The sequence below is a fragment of the Haliotis cracherodii genome, unplaced genomic scaffold (assembly GCF_022045235.1).
Source record: "Haliotis cracherodii isolate W230 unplaced genomic scaffold, xgHalCrac1.p SCAF_20, whole genome shotgun sequence".
Taxonomy (NCBI): Eukaryota; Metazoa; Mollusca; class Gastropoda; order Lepetellida; family Haliotidae; genus Haliotis; species Haliotis cracherodii.
The window spans coordinates 3751474-3777101 of record NW_027266276.1 but is presented as its reverse complement, the minus strand read 5'-3'; the positions used below and the strand labels follow the sequence as shown (position 1 = coordinate 3777101).

At 45.2% G+C, this 25628-nt stretch overlaps 1 protein-coding gene across 1 annotated transcript in view; it reads left to right on the top strand.

The window, feature by feature from the left end:
- The first annotated feature begins 551 nt into the window (after window positions 1–551).
- The window catches only part of LOC139470294 (telomerase reverse transcriptase-like), a 72040-nt gene continuing 46963 nt past the window's right edge, over window positions 552–25628 (top strand). Inside the window, exon 1 of the mRNA XM_071252654.1 lies at window positions 552–608. Within this exon, the coding sequence (XP_071108755.1) occupies window positions 552–608 (57 nt within the window). The remainder of the gene's footprint in view (window positions 609–25628) is intronic.

Sequence of the window (25628 nt, the reverse complement as noted above, 5' to 3'; positions counted from 1 at the left end):
GCTCCTCCCTAAAATTTGCGATTTAGAGCTCTTCCTCTACCTCTACCTAAAATTTGTGATGCAGGGCTCTTCCTAAAATTTTTGATGCAGGGCTCTTCCTAAAATTTGTGATGCAGGGCTCTTCCTAAAATTTTTGATGCAGGGCTCTTCCTAAAATTTGTGATGCAGGGCTCTTCTTAAAATTTGTGATGCAGAGCTGAACATCTCTATGAGTGCCCCGTGGCATATATTTCTATCCCTGCACTTGTTCCGAAAAAGCTGATATGAACAATCATGTCTACCCCTAACATCACAACCCAAACTGAGACAAAAGTACTTCCTTATGATTATTAACTTCTGCATCAAAAATTTGTAAAACCAGTAATTTTGTTATCAGACTCACGATAAGTGTCATTAGAAATTCTCAAATGTTTCTTATTAATCATTTGATAAAATTAATTCCACTATGTTTCAGGATGGAAGCTGTGTGAGCACAAGAACAAGGAAAGAGTTTATGACACTGAGTCTGTCTGTGATGCTGGAGAAGCATATGTGCATAAGTTGCCAAGATCATGAGCTCTGTGAACATCGAGTCGCAGCCATGCCCTCAGCGGGATGTGTCATCTAAGGTATTTGTCAGCACTGCGAATCAGCATTGAATCAGTGCACAAGGGGGCCAAGTCATCTGAGGCACTAGTGGTGTTTCCATTGAAATAATTGAAGATTTATCGGAAGGTCCATACGATTGAATGCAATTTTTCGTAATCGAATTTGTCCCTTCTGTCAAGTTTTCAACTAACTCTCTCAAGTTATCATTAAAAATAATAAGTTATACAGTATATTGTGTTGGTATTTTAAAACGAGGGATAGTTTTGTGTGCCAAAAAATGTATTCATTTACTTTAAGAATTGTTTCAGAAAGCATGAGGCCAACAACTATTTTTAATAATAAAATAGTGAAGTATGTATTTTTGTTTGTTTTTGTTAGGTTTTAACATTGAAAAACAGAAAAATGACGCCAACTGATTCATTTCAATGATCAGTCCGTTGGGATGATCAGAACCACTTGCCAGAGCTATAAGGCACCACCATTCCCTGTCCACCACTTGCCAGAGGTATAAGGCGCCACCATTCCCTGTCCACCACTTGCCAGAGCTATAAGGCGCCACCATTCCCTGTCCACCACTTGCCATAGGTATAAGGCACCACCATTCCCTGTCCACCACTTGCCAGAGCTATAAAGCGCCACCATTCCCTGTCCACCACTTGCCAGAGCTATAAGGCGCCACCATTCCCTGTCCACCACTTGCCATAGGTATAAGGCGCCACCATTCCCTGCCCACCACTTGCCAGAGGTATAAGGCGCCACCATTCCCTGTCTACCACTTGCCATAGGTATAAGGCGCCACCATTCCCTGCCCACCACTTGCCAGAGGTATAAGGCGCCACCATTCCCTGTCCACCACTTGCCAGACTTTAAGGTACCACCATTCCCTGCCCACCACTTGCCAGAGCTATAAGGCGCCACCATTCCCTGTCCACCACTTGCCAGAGCTATAAGGCACCACCATTCCCTGCCCACCACTTGCCAGAGCTATAAGGCGCCACCATTCCCTGTCCACCACTTGCCATAGGTATAAGGCACCACCATTCCCTGTCCACCACTTGCCAGAGCTATAAAGCGCCACCATTCCCTGTCCACCACTTGCCAGAGCTATAAGGCGCCACCATTCCCTGTCCACCACTTGCCATAGGTATAAGGCGCCACCATTCCCTGCCCACCACTTGCCAGAGGTATAAGGCGCCACCATTCCCTGTCTACCACTTGCCATAGGTATAAGGCGCCACCATTCCCTGCCCACCACTTGCCAGAGGTATAAGGCGCCACCATTCCCTGTCCACCACTTGCCAGAGCTTTAAGGTACCACCATTCCCTGCCCACCACTTGCCAGAGCTATAAGGCGCCACCATTCCCTGTCCACCACTTGCCAGAGCTATAAGGCACCACCATTCCCTGCCCACCACTTGCCAGAGCTATAAGGCGCCACCATTCCCTGTCCACCACTTGCCAGAGCTATAAGGCACCACCATTCCCTGTCCACCACTTGCCATAGGTATAAGGCGCCACCATTCCCTGTCCACCACTTGCCAGAGCTATAAGGCACCACCATTTCCTGTCCACCACTTGCCAGAGCTATAAGGCACCACCATTTCCTGTCCACCACTTGCCAGAGCTATAAGGTACCACCATTCCCTGTCCACCACTGGCCAGAGCTATAAGGCGCCACCATTCCCTGTCCACCACTTGCCCCAGCTATAAGGCGCCACCATTTGCTGTGCAGAGTTTTGGTCATAAGGTGTGCCAGAATCCCCAATCCTTCTTGATTCTGATTGCTACTGCAGAGACACAGTTTATTTGTAGTGGTATTGCTCATTAATGGAGAAGAGTTATGCCGGTTTGAAGTAGGGATGCTTCTTGTTAAGCACATGGTGCATGTCTGGTTTGCCCTAATTCTGCCAGAAATGAGAAACAAATTGTTTTAGTGGCATAAAGGTCTCCAAATCCAAGCTACTGTCTCCCCTCTGGTCTTTCTTCAGAGATGTATGGTTTCTGTGGCTTAATTGCATATTACAAAACATCACTCTATGACCAGTTCAAGCAACCTTATGGCATATGTTATGAGTCAGTGTTCAAGTTGTAAACCACTGATACATAATTACTTCGTTCAATTTAGTTTTGTATCTTTTAGTAGAATGTTCAAAGCCAAAGCCTGTGTGTTTAAGACCAGAGAAATTGTAAAAATGTCAGAACATATGGAAGACAAACTTTGTTCTAGTCATATAAGGTGAGGTGAAATGGCGCTTAGCATCACATTCAAGATCGTTACACCTATATTGGGATTGTATTAGTCCAGACTAATGCCGATTGTTGCCAGCTGAGATACCATGCCGTCATTTGACATGAATACCCAACCAAGACACAGTATACTGACTTCGAGAAGACCAGTCCTGTTTTAGCCCTTTTATGACGAGCGCCAGGCAGGGTAACAACAAGTGCCATCTTTTGATGTCTTTTGGTCTGACACGGCCGGGGATCGAACCCCGCTCTCCGGGTTGATCAGTGAGAGGTTTGACAATGTGGCACACATGTCATTAAATCTACGATAATAGGATGACATCTCTAAGAAAAGGCGAACCTCTGCCACATTTGAGGTCTGGGAAGCTTGCTACTTGCAGATATCTTGTCAGGATCACTTCAGTTCTTGCCATTTAAAGGCATATATCTTTGGCCTACCTTTCAGTCTGGTTCCTAGTAGTTTTTGAACAGCTTTAACGTGTTTCAGGTTTTCATCCAAGTTCTCTGAATACTAAGGATGGGTATTGGAGGTGTGACATTGAAAATGGACCCGCGTTGAAAAGTGACCCCGGAGTCAGTATTCAACGTTGAAAACATACCTGGTCTCAGTCTTCAACAGACCAGGGTCAGTTTTCAACAGTTGAAAATTGACCCTATCAGCTTACCAAGTCGTTAAATAGTGACCCAGGCCTCGCATTGAAAAGTGACTCCGTTGAATTGTGACTTCTAGTGAAAATAAAGAGATCTAATGTTACAATCGATTAAATCTTTTTTAGTGTCTTTATCCGGGTGTTTCTGAATGCGTATCTGCCAGCTTGCATCAGTTGTTTTACGTACATGTATGTCTTTTTGAATGCGGAGAGGGAAGGGTGGGGCGTTTAATGTTTTATTAAAACAGGGAAAATCCAGATTCAAGATTTACTGGCCAAAACTATACAACCAAAAACCAAGCTACATTTCTATCTTCATTTTTGTTAAGATTTAATTAATAAACAAAGTACTATTATGAGGGGATATCAAAACGTTTAGAGCCTCACTCTCTTAATGTTGAAATTCTGGTTAAACTTACAAATATATTTCAACATAATCCCCTTCAAGTTTCACACACATGTTCCATATGGTTTTCCAATCATTAATGTCCGATATAGGGAAGTCAAGCAGTCAATTGTTGCCGTCCTCAAATCTTCAACCCCGCTGGTGCTTTTTCAATTGAGGGGACAAGTGGAAATCACTGGGGGCTAGATCTGTAGGTCACAGGTCGAACCCACGTTCTCGAAAAGCATCCATCACAACCCAGCCGCTATGTACTGGTGCGTTGTTTAGTAAGACAATCTAGAACAGGTACCAGTATTTGGGTATTCTCCAGTGTATTGTATAGAGTCGCTTAATGTGACAGAGAATGCTCGTCGTTATCTACTTATTGCAAGTGTTTTAGGCTCAAAGCATTTGATAACGTCCACATGTCCCAAATTCAATGTGCATTTTTTAAATTCGGCAAAATTCACGGATGTTACAACAATTTACTGAAGTTTTTGAAATAGTGCTTGTTTTGTTTCTTTTCATTTAATTGCGCACACCACTTTCCACAATTAAAACAGTATTTTATAGGAATTGTGTAAAGTGTAACATCATTGTCAATTTTTTAAACGAATTCAATCGCTTTGATTTTGTGTTTTTTCGAAGAGTTGCCTTCATTGCCACACCCATACGGACACAATTCACTGACTTAATAGAACATTGCCCTTTTGGTCAGGTTTTCAGCTTTCTTATCTTGAAATGCTTATAGTATGCAGATGTGTCTTTGATCCTTACCTTTGTGGGATCTTTTGAGTGTTTGACCTTTTCAGAAATAGTAAAAAAGTTTAATCTTTTGAAACCAAACTTGGTATTTTGCTGTTGGCGAGTCTGGTGCCGCCATCGCTCGGTCTGCTTTTTTGTTTCACATTGCAAATGATGGTAGTGGTCAATGTAACATATGTTATCAGAAACTTCTAGGGTTTATAATACAAAACTATGCATTTCTGATTTTGCTTTACCCGCCTTGCATAAACCGTTGTTATTCCCAATCCTAAAGATGATGTGATCCACCCTTCCAACAGAGATGCTAATTACCCAGTTAACACAGGGGGTCCAGGCAACGTTGCATTCGTAGGTTACTATTTGGTTACTATGTCGACTCCCAGTAATATTACGAGAACGTTCCTGTGGAACCATGCAACATCTGTGCGACGTTCGACTTATTGGCTGTTTTAATACGTTGTAGCAATATTACGACAATGTCACGTTGCTTAAACAAAGTAACGTTCTTACAACGTTGTGGGCACTTCCTTTTGGTAGCTGGTAACACTTGCAGTCTGTCCTTTCAGACCTTTGTCATGTATTAGATTAATGGTTTCTTTTGAGTTCGACCGAAAACGTCCTCATGCATCGAATGCGAATGGTGCTTTTAATGTTAGTGTTTTTTAACTAATCTTATTGATATTAACTTCTCACAATATTGTTTATTTGTTTGTGAAGTGGGATTTTATATTTTGAAATATAACGGGGTTGAAGGTGCCAACGCAATATATATTTGCATCAAAATAATTATATCAGAATGACCTTAAATTACAACATTTATATATTCTTGTACTGAAATATACTTGACATCATGTTAACACTTCGAAAATATAATCATTAAACGCTATTCCTAACACCACCATGAACATTTTATGCTTGGGGACGTTTTAGGTTGAGAACGCTTTTGGTGTGCCACTTTCGTTCAGCCCGAAGACCGGAGCCTCATTGTAACCACCGTGGCATTATGGTTGAAATACTACCCAAAGCCACGTAAAACCCAATCAAACAAATATAACACACGAGCAAGGTAACTGGACAGCTGTTCATGCACACACATTTTTGGACATTTCAAAAGTGAGTGAGTGAGTGAGTTAATGCTTTACGTCACATCGGCAATATTTCAGCCATATCGTGACGATCATTTCTAAAGCCAGGAACCATGGCAATTTTTATATGTATACGTTAACACATGCCTATAAATGTGTGTCACCTCCAACCCTCATCCCGAACACACTGATAAATATTTGCACCAATTTAGACATGCTATAAAGAGTCTTCTGGTAAGCAGAATAAACCACAAGTCACAATTCAACAGAGTCACTTTTCAAAGCGAGGCCCGGGTCACTATTTAACGACTTGGTAAGCTGACAGGGTCACTTTTCAACTGTTGAAATTTGACCCTGGTCTGTTGAAAAGTGAGACCGGGTATGTTTTCAACGTTGAATACTGACTCCTGGGTCACTTTTCAACGCGGGTCCATTTTCAGTGTCACAGAGGCTTAAAGTGTATCACAATATCTTGCAATGCACAAGAACTTAATGCGATATATTGTATATTTCTAAAAAATCTATTCTGAAGTAATCTGATACATTAAGGTATGAGTTGAAGTTCATAAATGGAACAAAACAAGATGCTGGTACAACATGATGTTTACTCAGTCAATAAATACGCAGCCATCTTGGGGCTCCGAATGCATGCAACAGGGTAGGGAAGGCATGTGGCAAATATATAACATTAAACACATGATAAAAATCCCAATTTGAAATCACCCGATATATCAAACATGAAAAAATGATATTGTGATACATATCATGGACAGAATGAACCTCAATTTACCGATATACTGGTAATACCTCACACCCTTACTGAATACACAATCATATTTTCCAAATTAGTGAGCAAATTGTTCCCAGTTCAGGGACACATTTCAGCCATCAAGTGCTGCCTCACATGTTGGTATTGAATGTTCCACTACTGTTGTATAGATAAACGCAACAAGACACTTTCCATAATTATAAGATATTGTATGATTCTGACTATATCATAAGCATGTGTTTATGTTTCACTCTCAGATAATGATGGTACCAGGTTAGTGAAAAGAGGGGCATACCCTGTGAACACCATTTCCCCATCCACGGAAACAAAGCCACCATTTTCCTGCACCATCTTGTACAGCCAAGGCTTACTTTCTCTCCCACAGGAGACAAATTATAAAGATCCCTTGCTATTTCACCCATCATTGCTTTCCTGTTGTCCTAAGCCTCTTTGATATCTTTTACTGGGAGAGTAGCAATGGCATGTGTGTTTTTAATAATAGGTGGGAATGTCCCAACCACTGATCCAGTTGCCAGTTTCATTCCTGTGTTGGACGGGTTTGTCAAATGAAGACAATCTTTATTCTTCTGAAGCTCAATCTCCAACACACGTCCTCAACCATCACCAACCCTCTCACATCAAACACTCATCCTAAACTATCACCAACACTCTCACATCCAACACACGTCCTCAACCATCACCAACACTCTCACATCCAACACTCGTCCTCTACCATCACCAACACTCCAACATCCAACACTCGTCCTAAACCATCACCAACCCTCTCACATCCAACACTCGTCCTAAACCATCACCAACTCTCTTCACATCCAACACTCGTCCTAAACCATCACCAACTCTCTCACATCCAACACTCGTCCTAAACCATCACCAACCCTCTCACATCCAACACTCGTCCTAAACCATCACCAACTCTCTCACATCCAACACTCGTCCTAAACCATCACCAACCCTCTCACATCCAACACTCGTCCTAAACCATCACCAACCCTCTCACATCCAACACTCGTCCTAAACCATCACCAATGAGTTGAAGTTCATAAATGGAACAAAACAAGATGCTGGTACAACATGATGTTTACTTAGTCAATAAATACGCAGCCATATTGGGGCTCCGGATGCATGCTCCAGGTAGGGAAGGCATGTGGCAAGAATATAACATTAAACACATGATAAAAATCCCAATTTGAAATCACCCGATATATCTAACATGAAAAAATGATATTGTGATACATATCATGGACAGAATGAACCTCAATTTACCGATATACTGGCAATACCTCACACCCTTACTGAATACACAATCATATTTTCCAAATTAGTGAGCAAATTGTTCCCAGTCCCAGGGAAACATTTCAGCCATTAAGTGCTGCCTCACATGTTGGTATTGAATGTTCCACCACTGTTGTATAGATAAAAGCAACAAGACACTTTCCATAATTATAAGATATTGTATGATTCTGACTATATCATAAGCATGTGTTTATGTTTCACTCTCAGATAATGATGGTACCAGGTTAGCGAAAAGAGGGGCATACCCTGTGAACACCATTTCCCCATCCACGGAAACAAAGCCACCATTTTCCTGCACCATCTTGTACAGCCAAGGCTTACTTTCTCTCCCACAGGAGACAAATTATAAAGATCCCTTGCTATTTCACCCATCATTGCTCTCCTGTTGTCCAAAGCCTCTTTGATATCTTTTACTGGGAGAGTAGCAATGGCATGTGTGTTTTTAATAATAGGTGGGAATGTCCCAACCACTGATCCAGTTGCCAGTTTCATTCCTGTGTTGGACGGGTTTGTCAAATGAAGACAATCTTTATTCTTCTGAAGCTCAATCTCCAACACACGTCCTCAAACATCACCAACCCTCTCACATCTAACACTCGTCCTAAACCATCACCAACACTCTCACATCCAACACACGTCCTCAACCATCACCAACACTCTCACATCTAACACTCGTCCTCTACCATCACCAACACTCCAACATCCAACACTCATCCTAAACCATCACCAACCCTCTCACATCCAACACACGTCCTCAACCATCACCAACCCTCTCACATCCAACACACGTCATCTACCATCACCAACACTCCAACATCCAACACTCGTCCTAAACCATCACCAACCCTCTCACATCCAACACTCGTCCTAAACCATCACCAACCCTCTCACATCCAACACTCGTCCTAAACCATCACCAACCCTCTCACATCCAACACTCGTCCTAAACCATCACCAACCCTCTCACATCCAACACTGACCGCCTCCGTGTTCTAGAGGTAGAGCATCTGCCCGGAGAGCAGAAGGTCTGGGATTCGATCCCTGGCCGCATCATACCAATAGACGTTAAAAGATGGTACTTGTTGTAACCCTGTCTGGCGCTTGGCATTAAGGGGCTAAAACAAGGACTGGTCAACTCGGAGTCAGTATACTGTGTCTGAGTGGGGTATTCATGTTAAACTGTGGCATGGTATCTCAGTGGGCTAGCACTATCAATCGGCATCAGTCCGGACTAGTACAAGCAGCCACCCAAACACACACACGTACATGCACGTCGCTATATAAGTGCAATAATCTTGGACACGACGTTAAACCCCATTCCACCACCACATCCAACACACAACCTCAACCATCACCAACACTCTCACATCCAACACACGTCCTCAACCATCACCAACCCTCTCACATCCAACACTCGTCCTAAACCAGCGCCAACCTTCTCACATCCAACACTCGTCATCTACCATCACCAACCCTCTCACATCCAACACTCGTCCTCAACCATCACCAACCCTCTCACATCCAACACTCGTCATCTACCATCACCAACCCTCTCACATCCAAGACTCGTCCTAAACCAGCGCCAACCCTCTCACATCCAACACATGTCCTCAACCATCACCAACCCTCTCACATCCAACACACGTCCTCAACCATCACCAACCCTCTCACATCCAACACTCGTCCTCAACCATCACCAACCCTCTCACATCCAACACATATCCTAAACCATCACCAACCCTCTCACATCCAACACATGTCCTAAACCATCACCAACCCTCTCACATCCAACACTCGTCCTCAACCAGCACCAACACTTTCACATCCAACACTCGTCATCTACCATCACCAACCCTCTCACATCCAAGACTCGTCCTAAACCAGCGCCAACCCTCTCACATCCAACACATGTCCTCAACCATCACCAACCCTCTCACATCCAACACACGTCCTCAACCATCACCAACCCTCTCACATCCAACACTCGTCCTCAACCATCACCAACCCTCTCACATCCAACACTCGTCCTCAACCATCACCAACCCTCTCACATCCAACACTCATCCTAAAGCATCACCAACCCTCTCACAACCAACACACATCCTCAACCATCACCAACACTCTCACATCCAAGACTCTTCCTAAACCATCACCAACACTTTCACATCCAACATACGTCCTCAACCATCACCAACCCTCTCACATCCAACACACGTCATCTACCATCACCAACACTCTCACATCCAAGACTCTTCCTAAACCATCACCAACCCTCTCACATCCAACACTCGTCATCTACCATCACCAACTCTCTCACATCCAACACTCATCCTAAAGCATCACCAACCCTCTCACAACCAACACACATCCTCAACCATCACCAACACTCTCACATCCAAGACTCTTCCTAAACCATCACCAACACTTTCACATCCAACATACGTCCTCAACCATTACCAACCCTCTCACATCCAACACACGTCATCTACCATCACCAACACTCTCACATCCAAGACTCTTCCTAAACCATCACCAACCCTCTCACATCCAACACTCGTCATCTACCATCACCAACCCTCTCGCATCCAACACACGTCCTAAAGCATCACCAACCCTCTCACATCCAACACACGTCCTAAAGCATCACCAACCCTCTCACATCCAACACTCGTCCTAAACCATCACGAACACTCTCACATCCAAGACTCTTCCTAAAGCATCACCAACTCTCTCACATCCAACACTAGTCCTAAACCATCACCAACCCTCTCACATCCAACAATCGTCTTAAACCATCACCAACCCTCTCACATCCAACTCACGTCCTCTACCATCACCAACACTCTCACATCCAACACTCGTCCTAAACCATCACCAACCCTCTCACATCCAACACTCGTCCTAAAGCATCACCAACACACTCACATCCAACACTCGTCCTAAAGCATCACCAACTCTCTCACATCCAACACTCGTCCTAAAGCATCACCAACACTCTCACATCCAACACTCGTCCTAAACCATCACCAACTCTCTCACATCCAATACTCGTCCTAAACCATCACCAACTCTCTCACATCCAACACTCGTCCTAAACCATCACCAACACTCTCACTTCCAACACTCGTCCTAAACCATCACCAACTCTCTCACATCCAACACTCGTCCTCAACCATCACCAACCCTCTCACATCCAACACACGTCCTAAACCATCACCAATGAGTTGAAGTTCATAAATGGAACAAAACAAGATGCTGGTACAACATGATGTTTACTTAGTCAATAAATACGCAGCCATATTGGGGCTCCGGATGCATGCTCCAGGGTAGGGAAGGCATGTGGCAAGAATATAACATTAAACACATGATAAAAATCCCAATTTGAAATCACCCGATATATCAAACATGAAAAAATGATATTGTGATACATATCATGGACAGAATGAACCTCAATTTACCGATATACTGGTAATACTTCACACTTTTACTGAATACACAATCATATTTTCCAAATTAGTGAGCAAATTGTTCCCAGTTCAGGGACACATTTCAGCCATCAAGTGCTGCCTCACATGTTGGTATTAAATGTTCCACTACTGTTGTATAGATAAACGCAACAAGACACTTTCCATAATTATAAGATATTGTATGATTCTGACTATATCATAAGCATGTGTTTATGTTTCACTCTCAGATAATGATGGTACCAGGTTAGTGAAAAGAGGGGCATACCCTGTGAACACCATTTCCCCATCCACGGAAAAAAAGCCACCATTTTCCTGCACCATCTTGTACAGCCAAGGCTTACTTTCTCTCCCACAGGAGACAAATTATAAAGATCCCTTGCTATTTCACCCATCATTGCTCTCCTGTTGTCCTAAGACTCTTTGATATCTTTTACTGGGAGAGTAGCAATGGCATGTGTGTTTTTAATAATAGGTGGGAATGTCCCAACCACTGATCCAGTTGCCAGTTTCATTCCTGTGTTGGACGGGTTTGACAAATGAAGACAATCTTTATTCTTCTGAAGCTCAATCTCCAACACACGTCCTCAACCATCACCAACCCTCTCACATCAAACACTCATCCTAAACTATCACCAACACTCTCACATCCAACACACGTCCTCAACCATCACCAACACTCTCACATCCAACACTCGTCCTCTACCATCACCAACACTCCAACATCCAACACTCGTCCTAAACCATCACCAATCCTCTCACATCCAACACTCGTCCTCAACCATCACCAACCCTCTCACATCCAACACACGTCCTCAACCATCACCAACACTCCAACATCCAACACTCGTCCTAAACCATCACCAACACTCGTCCTAAACCATCACCAACCCTCTCACATCCAACACTCGTCCTAAACCATCACCAACACTCTCACATCCAACACTCGTCCTCAACCATCACCAACCCTCTCACATCAAACACTCATCCTAAACTATCACCAACACTCTCACATCCAACACACGTCCTCAACCATCACCAACACTCTCACATCCAACACTCGTCCTCTACCATCACCAACACTCCAACATCCAACACTCGTCCTAAACCATCACCAACCCTCTCACATCCAACACTCGTCCTCAACCATCACCAACCCTCTCACATCCAACACTCGTCCTCAACCATCACCAACACTCCAACATCCAACACTCGTCCTAAACCATCACCAACACTCGTCCTAAACCATCACCAACCCTCTCACATCCAACACTCGTCCTCAACCATCACCAACCCTCTCACATCCAACACTCGTCCTCAACCATCACCAACACTCCAACATCCAAGACTCGTCCTAAACCATCACCAACACTCGTCCTAAACCATCACCAACCCTCTCACATCCAACACTCGTCCTAAACCATCACCAACACTCTCACATCCAACACTCATCCTCAACCATCACCAACCCTCTCACATCCAACACACGTCCTCAACCATCACCAACACTCCAACATCCAACACTCGTCATATACCATCACCAACCCTCTCACATCCAACACACGTCCTAAACCATCACCAACACTCCAACATCCAACACTCGTCCTAAACCATCACCAACACTCTCACATCCAACACACGTCATCTACCATCACCAACACTCCAACATCCAACACTCGTCCTAAACCATCACCAACACTCCAACATCCAACACTCGTCCTAAACCATCACCAACCCTCTCACATCCAACACTCGTCCTAAACCATCACCAACCCTCTCACATCCAACACTGACCGCCTCCGTGGTCTAGAGGTAGAGTGTCCGCCCGGAGAGCAGAAGGTCTGGGGTTCGATCCCCGGCCGCGTCATACCAAAAGACATTAAAAGATGGTACTTGTTGTTACCCTGTCTGGCGCTTGGCATTAAGGGGCTAAAACAAGGACTGGTCGGCTCAGAGTCAGTATACTGTGACTGAGTCGGGTATTCATGTTAAACTGTGGCATGGTATCTCAGTGGGCTAGCACTATCAATCGGCATCAGTCCGGACTAGTACAAGCAGCCACCCAAACACACACACGTACATGCACGTCGCTATATCAGTGCAATAATCTTGGACGCGACGTTAAACCCCATTCCACCACCACATCCAACACACAACCTCAACCATCACCAACACTCTCCCATCCAACACATGTCCTAAACCATCACCAACCCTCTCACATCCAACAAACGTCCTCAACCATCACCAACCCTCTCACATCCAACAAACGTCCTCAACCATAACCAACCCTCTCACATCCAGCAAACGTCCTCAACCATCACCAACCCTCTCACATCCAACACACATCCTCAACCATCACCAACCCTCTCACATCCAACACACGTCATCTACCATCACTAACCCTCTCACATCCAACACATGTCCTCAACCATCACCAATTGCAACCCTCTCACATCAAACACATGTCCTCAACCATCACCAACCCTCTCACATCCAACACACATCCTCAACCATCACCAACCCTCTCACATCCAACAAACGTCCGTACCAGCTTAGCGAAAAGAGGGGCATATCCTGTAAACACCATTTCCCCTTCAACGGAAACAAAGCCACCATTTTCCTGCACCATCTTGTACAGCCAAGGCTTACTTTCTCTCCCACAGGAGACAAATTATAAAGATCCCTTGCTATTTCACCCATCATTGCTCTCCTGTTGTCCTAAGACTCTTTGATATCTTTTACTGGGAGAGTAGCAATGGCATGTGTGTTTTTAATAATAGGTGGGAATGTCCCAACCACTGATCCAGTTGCCAGTTTCATTCCTGTGTTGGACGGGTTTGACAAATGAAGACAATCTTTATTCTTCTGAAGCTCAATCTCCAACACACGTCCTCAACCATCACCAACCCTCTCACATCAAACACTCATCCTAAACTATCACCAACACTCTCACATCCAACACACGTCCTCAACCATCACCAACACTCTCACATCCAACACTCGTCCTCTACCATCACCAACACTCCAACATCCAACACTCGTCCTAAACCATCACCAATCCTCTCACATCCAACACTCGTCCTCAACCATCACCAACCCTCTCACATCCAACACACGTCCTCAACCATCACCAACACTCCAACATCCAACACTCGTCCTAAACCATCACCAACACTCGTCCTAAACCATCACCAACCCTCTCACATCCAACACTCGTCCTAAACCATCACCAACACTCTCACATCCAACACTCGTCCTCAACCATCACCAACCCTCTCACATCAAACACTCATCCTAAACTATCACCAACACTCTCACATCCAACACACGTCCTCAACCATCACCAACACTCTCACATCCAACACTCGTCCTCTACCATCACCAACACTCCAACATCCAACACTCGTCCTAAACCATCACCAACCCTCTCACATCCAACACTCGTCCTCAACCATCACCAACCCTCTCACATCCAACACTCGTCCTCAACCATCACCAACACTCCAACATCCAACACTCGTCCTAAACCATCACCAACACTCGTCCTAAACCATCACCAACCCTCTCACATCCAACACTCGTCCTCAACCATCACCAACCCTCTCACATCCAACACTCGTCCTCAACCATCACCAACACTCCAACATCCAAGACTCGTCCTAAACCATCACCAACACTCGTCCTAAACCATCACCAACCCTCTCACATCCAACACTCGTCCTAAACCATCACCAACACTCTCACATCCAACACTCATCCTCAACCATCACCAACCCTCTCACATCCAACACACGTCCTCAACCATCACCAACACTCTCACATCCAACACTCGTCCTCTACCATCACCAACACTCCAACATCCAACACTCGTCCTAAACCATCACCAATCCTCTCACATCCAACACTCGTCCTCAACCATCACCAACCCTCTCACATCCAACACACGTCCTCAACCATCACCAACACTCCAACATCCAACACTCGTCCTAAACCATCACCAACACTCGTCCTAAACCATCACCAACCCTCTCACATCCAACACTCGTCCTAAACCATCACCAACACTCTCACATCCAACACTCGTCCTCAACCATCACCAACCCTCTCACATCAAACACTCATCCTAAACTATCACCAACACTCTCACATCCAACACACGTCCTCAACCATCACCAACACTCTCACATCCAACACTCGTCCTCTACCATCACCAACACTCCAACATCCAACACTCGTCCTAAACCATCACCAACCCTCTCACATCCAACACTCGTCCTCAACCATCACCAACCCTCTCACATCCAACACTCGTCCTCAACCATCACCAACACTCCAACATCCAACACTCGTCCTAAACCATCACCAACACTCGTCCTAAACCATCACCAACCCTCTCACATCCAACACTCGTCCTCAACCATCACCAACCCTCTCACATCCAACACTCGTCCTCAACCATCACCAACACTCCAACATCCAAGACTCGTCCTAAACCATCACCAACACTCGTCCTAAACCATCACCAACCCTCTCACATCCAACACTCGTCCTAAACCATCACCAACACTCTCACATCCAACACTCATCCTCAACCATCACCAACCCTCTCACATCCAACACACGTCCTCAACCATCACCAACACTCCAACATCCAACACTCGTCATATACCATCACCAACCCTCTCACATCCAACACACGTCCTAAACCATCACCAACACTCCAACATCCAACACTCGTCCTAAACCATCACCAACACTCTCACATCCAACACACGTCATCTACCATCACCAACACTCCAACATCCAACACTCGTCCTAAACCATCACCAACACTCCAACATCCAACACTCGTCCTAAACCATCACCAACCCTCTCACATCCAACACTCGTCCTAAACCATCACCAACCCTCTCACATCCAACACTGACCGCCTCCGTGGTCTAGAGGTAGAGTGTCCGCCCGGAGAGCAGAAGGTCTGGGGTTCGATCCCCGGCCGCGTCATACCAAAAGACATTAAAAGATGGTACTTGTTGTTACCCTGTCTGGCGCTTGGCATTAAGGGGCTAAAACAAGGACTGGTCGGCTCAGAGTCAGTATACTGTGACTGAGTCGGGTATTCATGTTAAACTGTGGCATGGTATCTCAGTGGGCTAGCACTATCAATCGGCATCAGTCCGGACTAGTACAAGCAGCCACCCAAACACACACACGTACATGCACGTCGCTATATCAGTGCAATAATCTTGGACGCGACGTTAAACCCCATTCCACCACCACATCCAACACACAACCTCAACCATCACCAACACTCTCCCATCCAACACATGTCCTAAACCATCACCAACCCTCTCACATCCAACAAACGTCCTCAACCATCACCAACCCTCTCACATCCAACAAACGTCCTCAACCATAACCAACCCTCTCACATCCAGCAAACGTCCTCAACCATCACCAACCCTCTCACATCCAACACACATCCTCAACCATCACCAACCCTCTCACATCCAACACACGTCATCTACCATCACTAACCCTCTCACATCCAACACATGTCCTCAACCATCACCAATTGCAACCCTCTCACATCAAACACATGTCCTCAACCATCACCAACCCTCTCACATCCAACACACATCCTCAACCATCACCAACCCTCTCACATCCAACAAACGTCCGTACCAGCTTAGCGAAAAGAGGGGCATATCCTGTAAACACCATTTCCCCTTCAACGGAAACAAAGCCACCATTTTCCTGCACCATCTTGTACAGCCAAGGCTTACTTTCTCTCCCACAGGAGACAAATTATAAAGATCCCTTGCTATTTCACCCATCATTGCTTTCCTGTTGTCCTAAGCCTCTTTGATATCTTTTACTGGGAGAGTAGCAATGGCATGTGTGTTTTTAATAATAGGTGGGAATGTCCCAACCACTGATCCAGTTGCCAGTTTCATTCCTGTGTTGGACGGGTTTGTCAAATGAAGACAATCTTTATTCTTCTGAAGCTCAATCTCCAACACACGTCCTCAACCATCACCAACCCTCTCACATCAAACACTCATCCTAAACTATCACCAACACTCTCACATCCAACACACGTCCTCAACCATCACCAACACTCTCACATCCAACACTCGTCCTCTACCATCACCAACACTCCAACATCCAACACTCGTCCTAAACCATCACCAACCCTCTCACATCCAACACTCGTCCTAAACCATCACCAACTCTCTTCACATCCAACACTCGTCCTAAACCATCACCAACTCTCTCACATCCAACACTCGTCCTAAACCATCACCAACCCTCTCACATCCAACACTCGTCCTAAACCATCACCAACTCTCTCACATCCAACACTCGTCCTAAACCATCACCAACCCTCTCACATCCAACACTCGTCCTAAACCATCACCAACCCTCTCACATCCAACACTCGTCCTAAACCATCACCAATGAGTTGAAGTTCATAAATGGAACAAAACAAGATGCTGGTACAACATGATGTTTACTTAGTCAATAAATACGCAGCCATATTGGGGCTCCGGATGCATGCTCCAGGTAGGGAAGGCATGTGGCAAGAATATAACATTAAACACATGATAAAAATCCCAATTTGAAATCACCCGATATATCTAACATGAAAAAATGATATTGTGATACATATCATGGACAGAATGAACCTCAATTTACCGATATACTGGCAATACCTCACACCCTTACTGAATACACAATCATATTTTCCAAATTAGTGAGCAAATTGTTCCCAGTCCCAGGGAAACATTTCAGCCATTAAGTGCTGCCTCACATGTTGGTATTGAATGTTCCACCACTGTTGTATAGATAAACGCAACAAGACACTTTCCATAATTATAAGATATTGTATGATTCTGACTATATCATAAGCATGTGTTTATGTTTCACTCTCAGATAATGATGGTACCAGGTTAGCGAAAAGAGGGGCATACCCTGTGAACACCATTTCCCCATCCACGGAAACAAAGCCACCATTTTCCTGCACCATCTTGTACAGCCAAGGCTTACTTTCTCTCCCACAGGAGACAAATTATAAAGATCCCTTGCTATTTCACCCATCATTGCTCTCCTGTTGTCCAAAGCCTCTTTGATATCTTTTACTGGGAGAGTAGCAATGGCATGTGTGTTTTTAATAATAGGTGGGAATGTCCCAACCACTGATCCAGTTGCCAGTTTCATTCCTGTGTTGGACGGGTTTGTCAAATGAAGACAATCTTTATTCTTCTGAAGCTCAATCTCCAACACACGTCCTCAAACATCACCAACCCTCTCACATCTAACACTCGTCCTAAACCATCACCAACACTCTCACATCCAACACACGTCCTCAACCATCACCAACACTCTCACATCTAACACTCGTCCTCTACCATCACCAACACTCCAACATCCAACACTCATCCTAAACCATCACCAACCCTCTCACATCCAACACACGTCCTCAACCATCACCAACCCTCTCACATCCAACACACGTCATCTACCATCACCAACACTCCAACATCCAACACTCGTCCTAAACCATCACCAACCCTCTCACATCCAACACTCGTCCTCAACCATCACCAACCCTCTCACATCCAACACACGTCCTCAACCATCACCAACACTCCAACACTCCAACATCCAACACTCGTCCTAAACCATCACCAACACTCGTCCTAAACCATCACCAACCCTCTCACATCCAACACTCGTCCTAAACCATCACCAACACTCTCACATCCAACACTCGTCCTCAACCATCACCAACCCTCTCACATCCAACACACGTCCTCAACCATCACCAACACTCCAACATCCAACACTCGTCATATACCATCACCAACCCTCTCACATCCAACACTCGTCCTAAACCATCACCAACACTCCAACATCCAACACTCGTCCTAAACCATCACCAACACTCTCACATCCAACACACGTCATCTACCATCACCAACACTCCAACATCCAACACTCGTCCTAAACCATCACCAACACTCCAACATCCAACACTCGTCCTAAACCATCACCAACCCTCTCACATCCAACACTCGTCCTAAACCATCACCAACCCTCTCACATCCAACACTGACCGCCTCCGTGGTCTAGAGGTAGAGTGTCCGCCCGGAGAGCAGAAGGTCTGGGGTTCGATCCCCGGCCGCGTCATACCAAAAGACATTAAAAGATGGTACTTGTTGTTACCCTGTCTGGCGCTTGGCATTAAGGGGCTAAAACAAGTACTGGTCGGCTCAGAGTCAGTATACTGTGACTGAGTCGGGTATTCATGTTAAACTGTGGCATGGTATCTCAGTGGGCTAGCACTATCAATCGGCATCAGTCCGGACTAGTACAAGCAGCCACCCAAACACACACACGTACATGCACGTCGCTATATCAGTGCAATAATCTTGGACGCGACGTTAAACCCCATTCCACCACCACATCCAACACACAACCTCAACCATCACCAACACTCTCCCATCCAACACATGTCCTAAACCATCACCAACCCTCTCACATCCAACAAACGTCCTCAACCATCACCAACCCTCTCACATCCAACAAACGTCCTCAACCATCACCAACCCTCTCACATCCAGCAAACGTCCTCAACCATCACCAACCCTCTCACATCCAACACACATCCTCAACCATCACCAACCCTCTCACATCCAACACACGTCATCTACCATCACTAACCCTCTCACATCCAACACATGTCCTCAACCATCACCAATTGCAACCCTCTCACATCAAACACATGTCCTCAACCATCACCAACCCTCTCACATCCAACACACATCCTCAACCATCACCAACCCTCTCACATCCAACAAACGTCCGTACCAGCTTAGCGAAAAGAGGGGCATATCCTGTAAACACCATTTCCCCTTCAACGGAAACAAAGCCACCATTTTCCTGCACCATCTTGTACAGCCAAGGCTTACTTTCTCTCCCACAGGAGACAAATTATAAAGATCCCTTGCTATTTCACCCATCATTGCTTTCCTGTTGTCCTAAGCCTCTTTGATATCTTTTACTGGGAGAGTAGCAATGGCATGTGTGTTTTTAATAATATGTGGGAATGTCCCAACCACTGATCCAGTTGCCAGTTTCATTCCTGTGTTGGACGGGTTTGTCAAATGAAGACAATCTTTATTCTTCTGAAGCTCAATCTCCAACACACGTCCTCAACCATCACCAACCCTCTCACATCAAACACTCATCCTAAACTATCACCAACACTCTCACATCCAACACACGTCCTCAACCATCACCAACACTCTCACATCCAACACTCGTCCTCTACCATCACCAACACTCCAACATCCAACACTCGTCCTAAACCATCACCAACCCTCTCACATCCAACACTCGTCCTAAACCATCACCAACTCTCTTCACATCCAACACTCGTCCTAAACCATCACCAACTCTCTCACATCCAACACTCGTCCTAAACCATCACCAACCCTCTCACATCCAACACTCGTCCTAAACCATCACCAACTCTCTCACATCCAACACTCGTCCTAAACCATCACCAACCCTCTCACATCCAACACTCGTCCTAAACCATCACCAACCCTCTCACATCCAACACTCGTCTTAAACCATCACCAATGAGTTGAAGTTCATAAATGGAACAAAACAAGATGCTGGTACAACATGATGTTTACTTAGTCAATAAATACGCAGCCATATTGGGGCTCCGGATGCATGCTCCAGGTAGGGAAGGCATGTGGCAAGAATATAACATTAAACACATGATAAAAATCCCAATTTGAAATCACCCGATATATCTAACATGAAAAAATGATATTGTGATACATATCATGGACAGAATGAACCTCAATTTACCGATATACTGGCAATACCTCACACCCTTACTGAATACACAATCATATTTTCCAAATTAGTGAGCAAATTGTTCCCAGTCCCAGGGAAACATTTCAGCCATTAAGTGCTGCCTCACATGTTGGTATTGAATGTTCCACCACTGTTGTATAGATAAAAGCAACAAGACACTTTCCATAATTATAAGATATTGTATGATTCTGACTATATCATAAGCATGTGTTTATGTTTCACTCTCAGATAATGATGGTACCAGGTTAGCGAAAAGAGGGGCATACCCTGTGAACACCATTTCCCCATCCACGGAAACAAAGCCACCATTTTCCTGCACCATCTTGTACAGCCAAGGCTTACTTTCTCTCCCACAGGAGACAAATTATAAAGATCCCTTGCTATTTCACCCATCATTGCTCTCCTGTTGTCCAAAGCCTCTTTGATATCTTTTACTGGGAGAGTAGCAATGGCATGTGTGTTTTTAATAATAGGTGGGAATGTCCCAACCACTGATCCAGTTGCCAGTTTCATTCCTGTGTTGGACGGGTTTGTCAAATGAAGACAATCTTTATTCTTCTGAAGCTCAATCTCCAACACACGTCCTCAAACATCACCAACCCTCTCACATCTAACACTCGTCCTAAACCATCACCAACACTCTCACATCCAACACACGTCCTCAACCATCACCAACACTCTCACATCTAACACTCGTCCTCTACCATCACCAACACTCCAACATCCAACACTCATCCTAAACCATCACCAACCCTCTCACATCCAACACACGTCCTCAACCATCACCAACCCTCTCACATCCAACACACGTCATCTACCATCACCAACACTCCAACATCCAACACTCGTCCTAAACCATCACCAACCCTCTCACATCCAACACTCGTCCTAAACCATCACCAACCCTCTCACATCCAACACTCGTCCTAAACCATCACCAACCCTCTCACATCCAACACTCGTCCTAAACCATCACCAACCCTCTCACATCCAACACTGACCGCCTCCGTGTTCTAGAGGTAGAGCATCTGCCCGGAGAGCAGAAGGTCTGGGATTCGATCCCTGGCCGCATCATACCAATAGACGTTAAAAGATGGTACTTGTTGTAACCCTGTCTGGCGCTTGGCATTAAGGGGCTAAAACAAGGACTGGTCAACTCGGAGTCAGTATACTGTGTCTGAGTGGGGTATTCATGTTAAACTGTGGCATGGTATCTCAGTGGGCTAGCACTATCAATCGGCATCAGTCCGGACTAGTACAAGCAGCCACCCAAACACACACACGTACATGCACGTCGCTATATAAGTGCAATAATCTTGGACACGACGTTAAACCCCATTCCACCACCACATCCAACACACAACCTCAACCATCACCAACACTCTCACATCCAACACACGTCCTCAACCATCACCAACCCTCTCACATCCAACACTCGTCCTAAACCAGCGCCAACCTTCTCACATCCAACACTCGTCATCTACCATCACCAACCCTCTCACATCCAACACTCGTCCTCAACCATCACCAACCCTCTCACATCCAACACATATCCTAAACCATCACCAACCCTCTCACATCCAACACATGTCCTAAACCATCACCAACCCTCTCACATCCAACACATATCCTAAACCATCACCAACCCTCTCACATCCAACACATGTCCTAAACCATCACCAACCCTCTCACATCCAACACTCGTCCTCAACCAGCACCAACACTTTCACATCCAACACTCGTCATCTACCATCACCAACCCTCTCACATCCAAGACTCGTCCTAAACCAGCGCCAACCCTCTCACATCCAACACATGTCCTCAACCATCACCAACCCTCTCACATCTAACACACGTCCTCAACCATCACCAACCCTCTCACATCCAACACTCGTCCTCAACCATCACCAACCCTCTCACATCCAACACTCGTCCTCAACCATCACCAACCCTCTCACATCCAACACTCATCCTAAAGCATCACCAACCCTCTCACAACCAACACACATCCTCAACCATCACCAACCCTCTCACATCCAACACTCGTCATCTACCATCACCAACTCTCTCACATCCAACACTAATCCTAAAGCATCACCAACCCTCTCTCAACCAACACACATCCTCAACCATCACCAACACTCTCACATCCAAGACTCTTCCTAAACCATCACCAACACTTTCACATCCAACATACGTCCTCAACCATTACCAACCCTCTCACATCCAACACACGTCATCTACCATCACCAACACTCTCACATCCAAGACTCGTCCTAAACCATCACCAACCCTCTCACATCCAACACTCGTCATCTACCATCACCAACCCTCTCGCATCCAACACACGTCCTAAAGCATCACCAACCCTCTCACAGCCAACACACGTCCTAAAGCATCACCAACCCTCTCACATCCAACACTCGTCCTAAACCATCACGAACACTCTCACATCCAAGACTCTTCCTAAAGCATCACCAACTTTCTCACATCCAACACTAGTCCTAAACCATCACCAACCCTCTCACATCCAACAATCGTCCTAGACCATCACCAACCCTCTCACATCCAACTCACGTCCTCTACCATCACCAACACTCTCACATCCAACACTCGTCCTAAAACATCACCAACCCTCTCACATCCAACACTCGTCCTAAAGCATCACCAACACTCTCACATCCAACACTCGTCCTAAACCATCACCAACTCTCTCACATCCAATACTCGTCCTAAACCATCACCAACTCTCTCACATCCAACACTCGTCCTAAACCATCACCAACACTCTCACATCCAACACTCGTCCTAAACCATCACCAACTCTCTCACATCCAACACTCGTCCTCAACCATCACCAACCCTCTCACATCCAACACACGTCCTAAACCATCACCAATGAGTTGAAGTTCATAAATGGAACAAAACAAGATGCTGGTACAACATGATGTTTACTTAGTCAATAAATACGCAGCCATATTGGGGCTCCGGATGCATGCTCCAGGGTAGGGAAGGCATGTGGCAAGAATATAACATTAAACACATGATAAAAATCCCAATTTGAAATCACCCGATATATCAAACATGAAAAAATGATATTGTGATACATATCATGGACAGAATGAACCTCAATTTACCGATATACTGGTAATACTTCACACTCTTACTGAATACACAATCATATTTTCCAAATTAGTGAGCAAATTGTTCCCAGTTCAGGGACACATTTCAGCCATCAAGTGCTGCCTCACATGTTGGTATTAAATGTTCCACTACTGTTGTATAGATAAACGCAACAAGACACTTTCCATAATTATAAGATATTGTATGATTCTGACTATATCATAAGCATGTGTTTATGTTTCACTCTCAGATAATGATGGTACCAGGTTAGTGAAAAGAGGGGCATACCCTGTGAACACCATTTCCCCATCCACGGAAACAAAGCCACCATTTTCCTGCACCATCTTGTACAGCCAAGGCTTACTTTCTCTCCCACAGGAGACAAATTATAAAGATCCCTTGCTATTTCACCCATCATTGCTCTCCTGTTGTCCTAAGACTCTTTGATATCTTTTACTGGGAGAGTAGCAATGGCATGTGTGTTTTTAATAATAGGTGGGAATGTCCCAACCACTGATCCAGTTGCCAGTTTCATTCCTGTGTTGGACGGGTTTGACAAATGAAGACAATCTTTATTCTTCTTAAGCTCAATCTCCAACACACGTCCTCAACCATCACCAACCCTCTCACATCAAACACTCATCCTAAACTATCACCAACACTCTCACATCCAACACACGTCCTCAACCATCACCAACACACGTCCTAAACCATCACCAACACTCGTCCTAAACCATCACCAACCCTCTCACATCCAACACTCGTCCTCAACCATCACCAACCCTCTCACATCCAACACACGTCCTCAACCATCACCAACACTCCAACATCCAACACTCGTCATATACCATCACCAACCCTCTCACATCCAACACTCGTCCTAAACCATCACCAACACTCCAACATCCAACACTCGTCCTAAACCATCACCAACACTCTCACATCCAACACACGTCATCTACCATCACCAACACTCCAACATCCAACACTCGTCCTAAACCATCACCAACACTCCAACATCCAACACTCGTCCTAAACCATCACCAACCCTCTCACATCCAACACTCGTCCTAAACCATCACCAACCCTCTCACATCCAACACTGACCGCCTCCGTGGTCTAGAGGTAGAGTGTCCGCCCGGAGAGCTGAAGGTCTGGGGTTCGATCCCCGGCCGCGTCATACCAAAAGACATTAAAAGATGGTACTTGTTGTTACCCTGTCTGGCGCTTGGCATTAAGGGGCTAAAACAAGGACTGGTCGGCTCAGAGTCAGTATACTGTGACTGAGTCGGGTATTCATGTTAAACTGTGGCATGGTATCTCAGTGGGCTAGCACTATCAGGA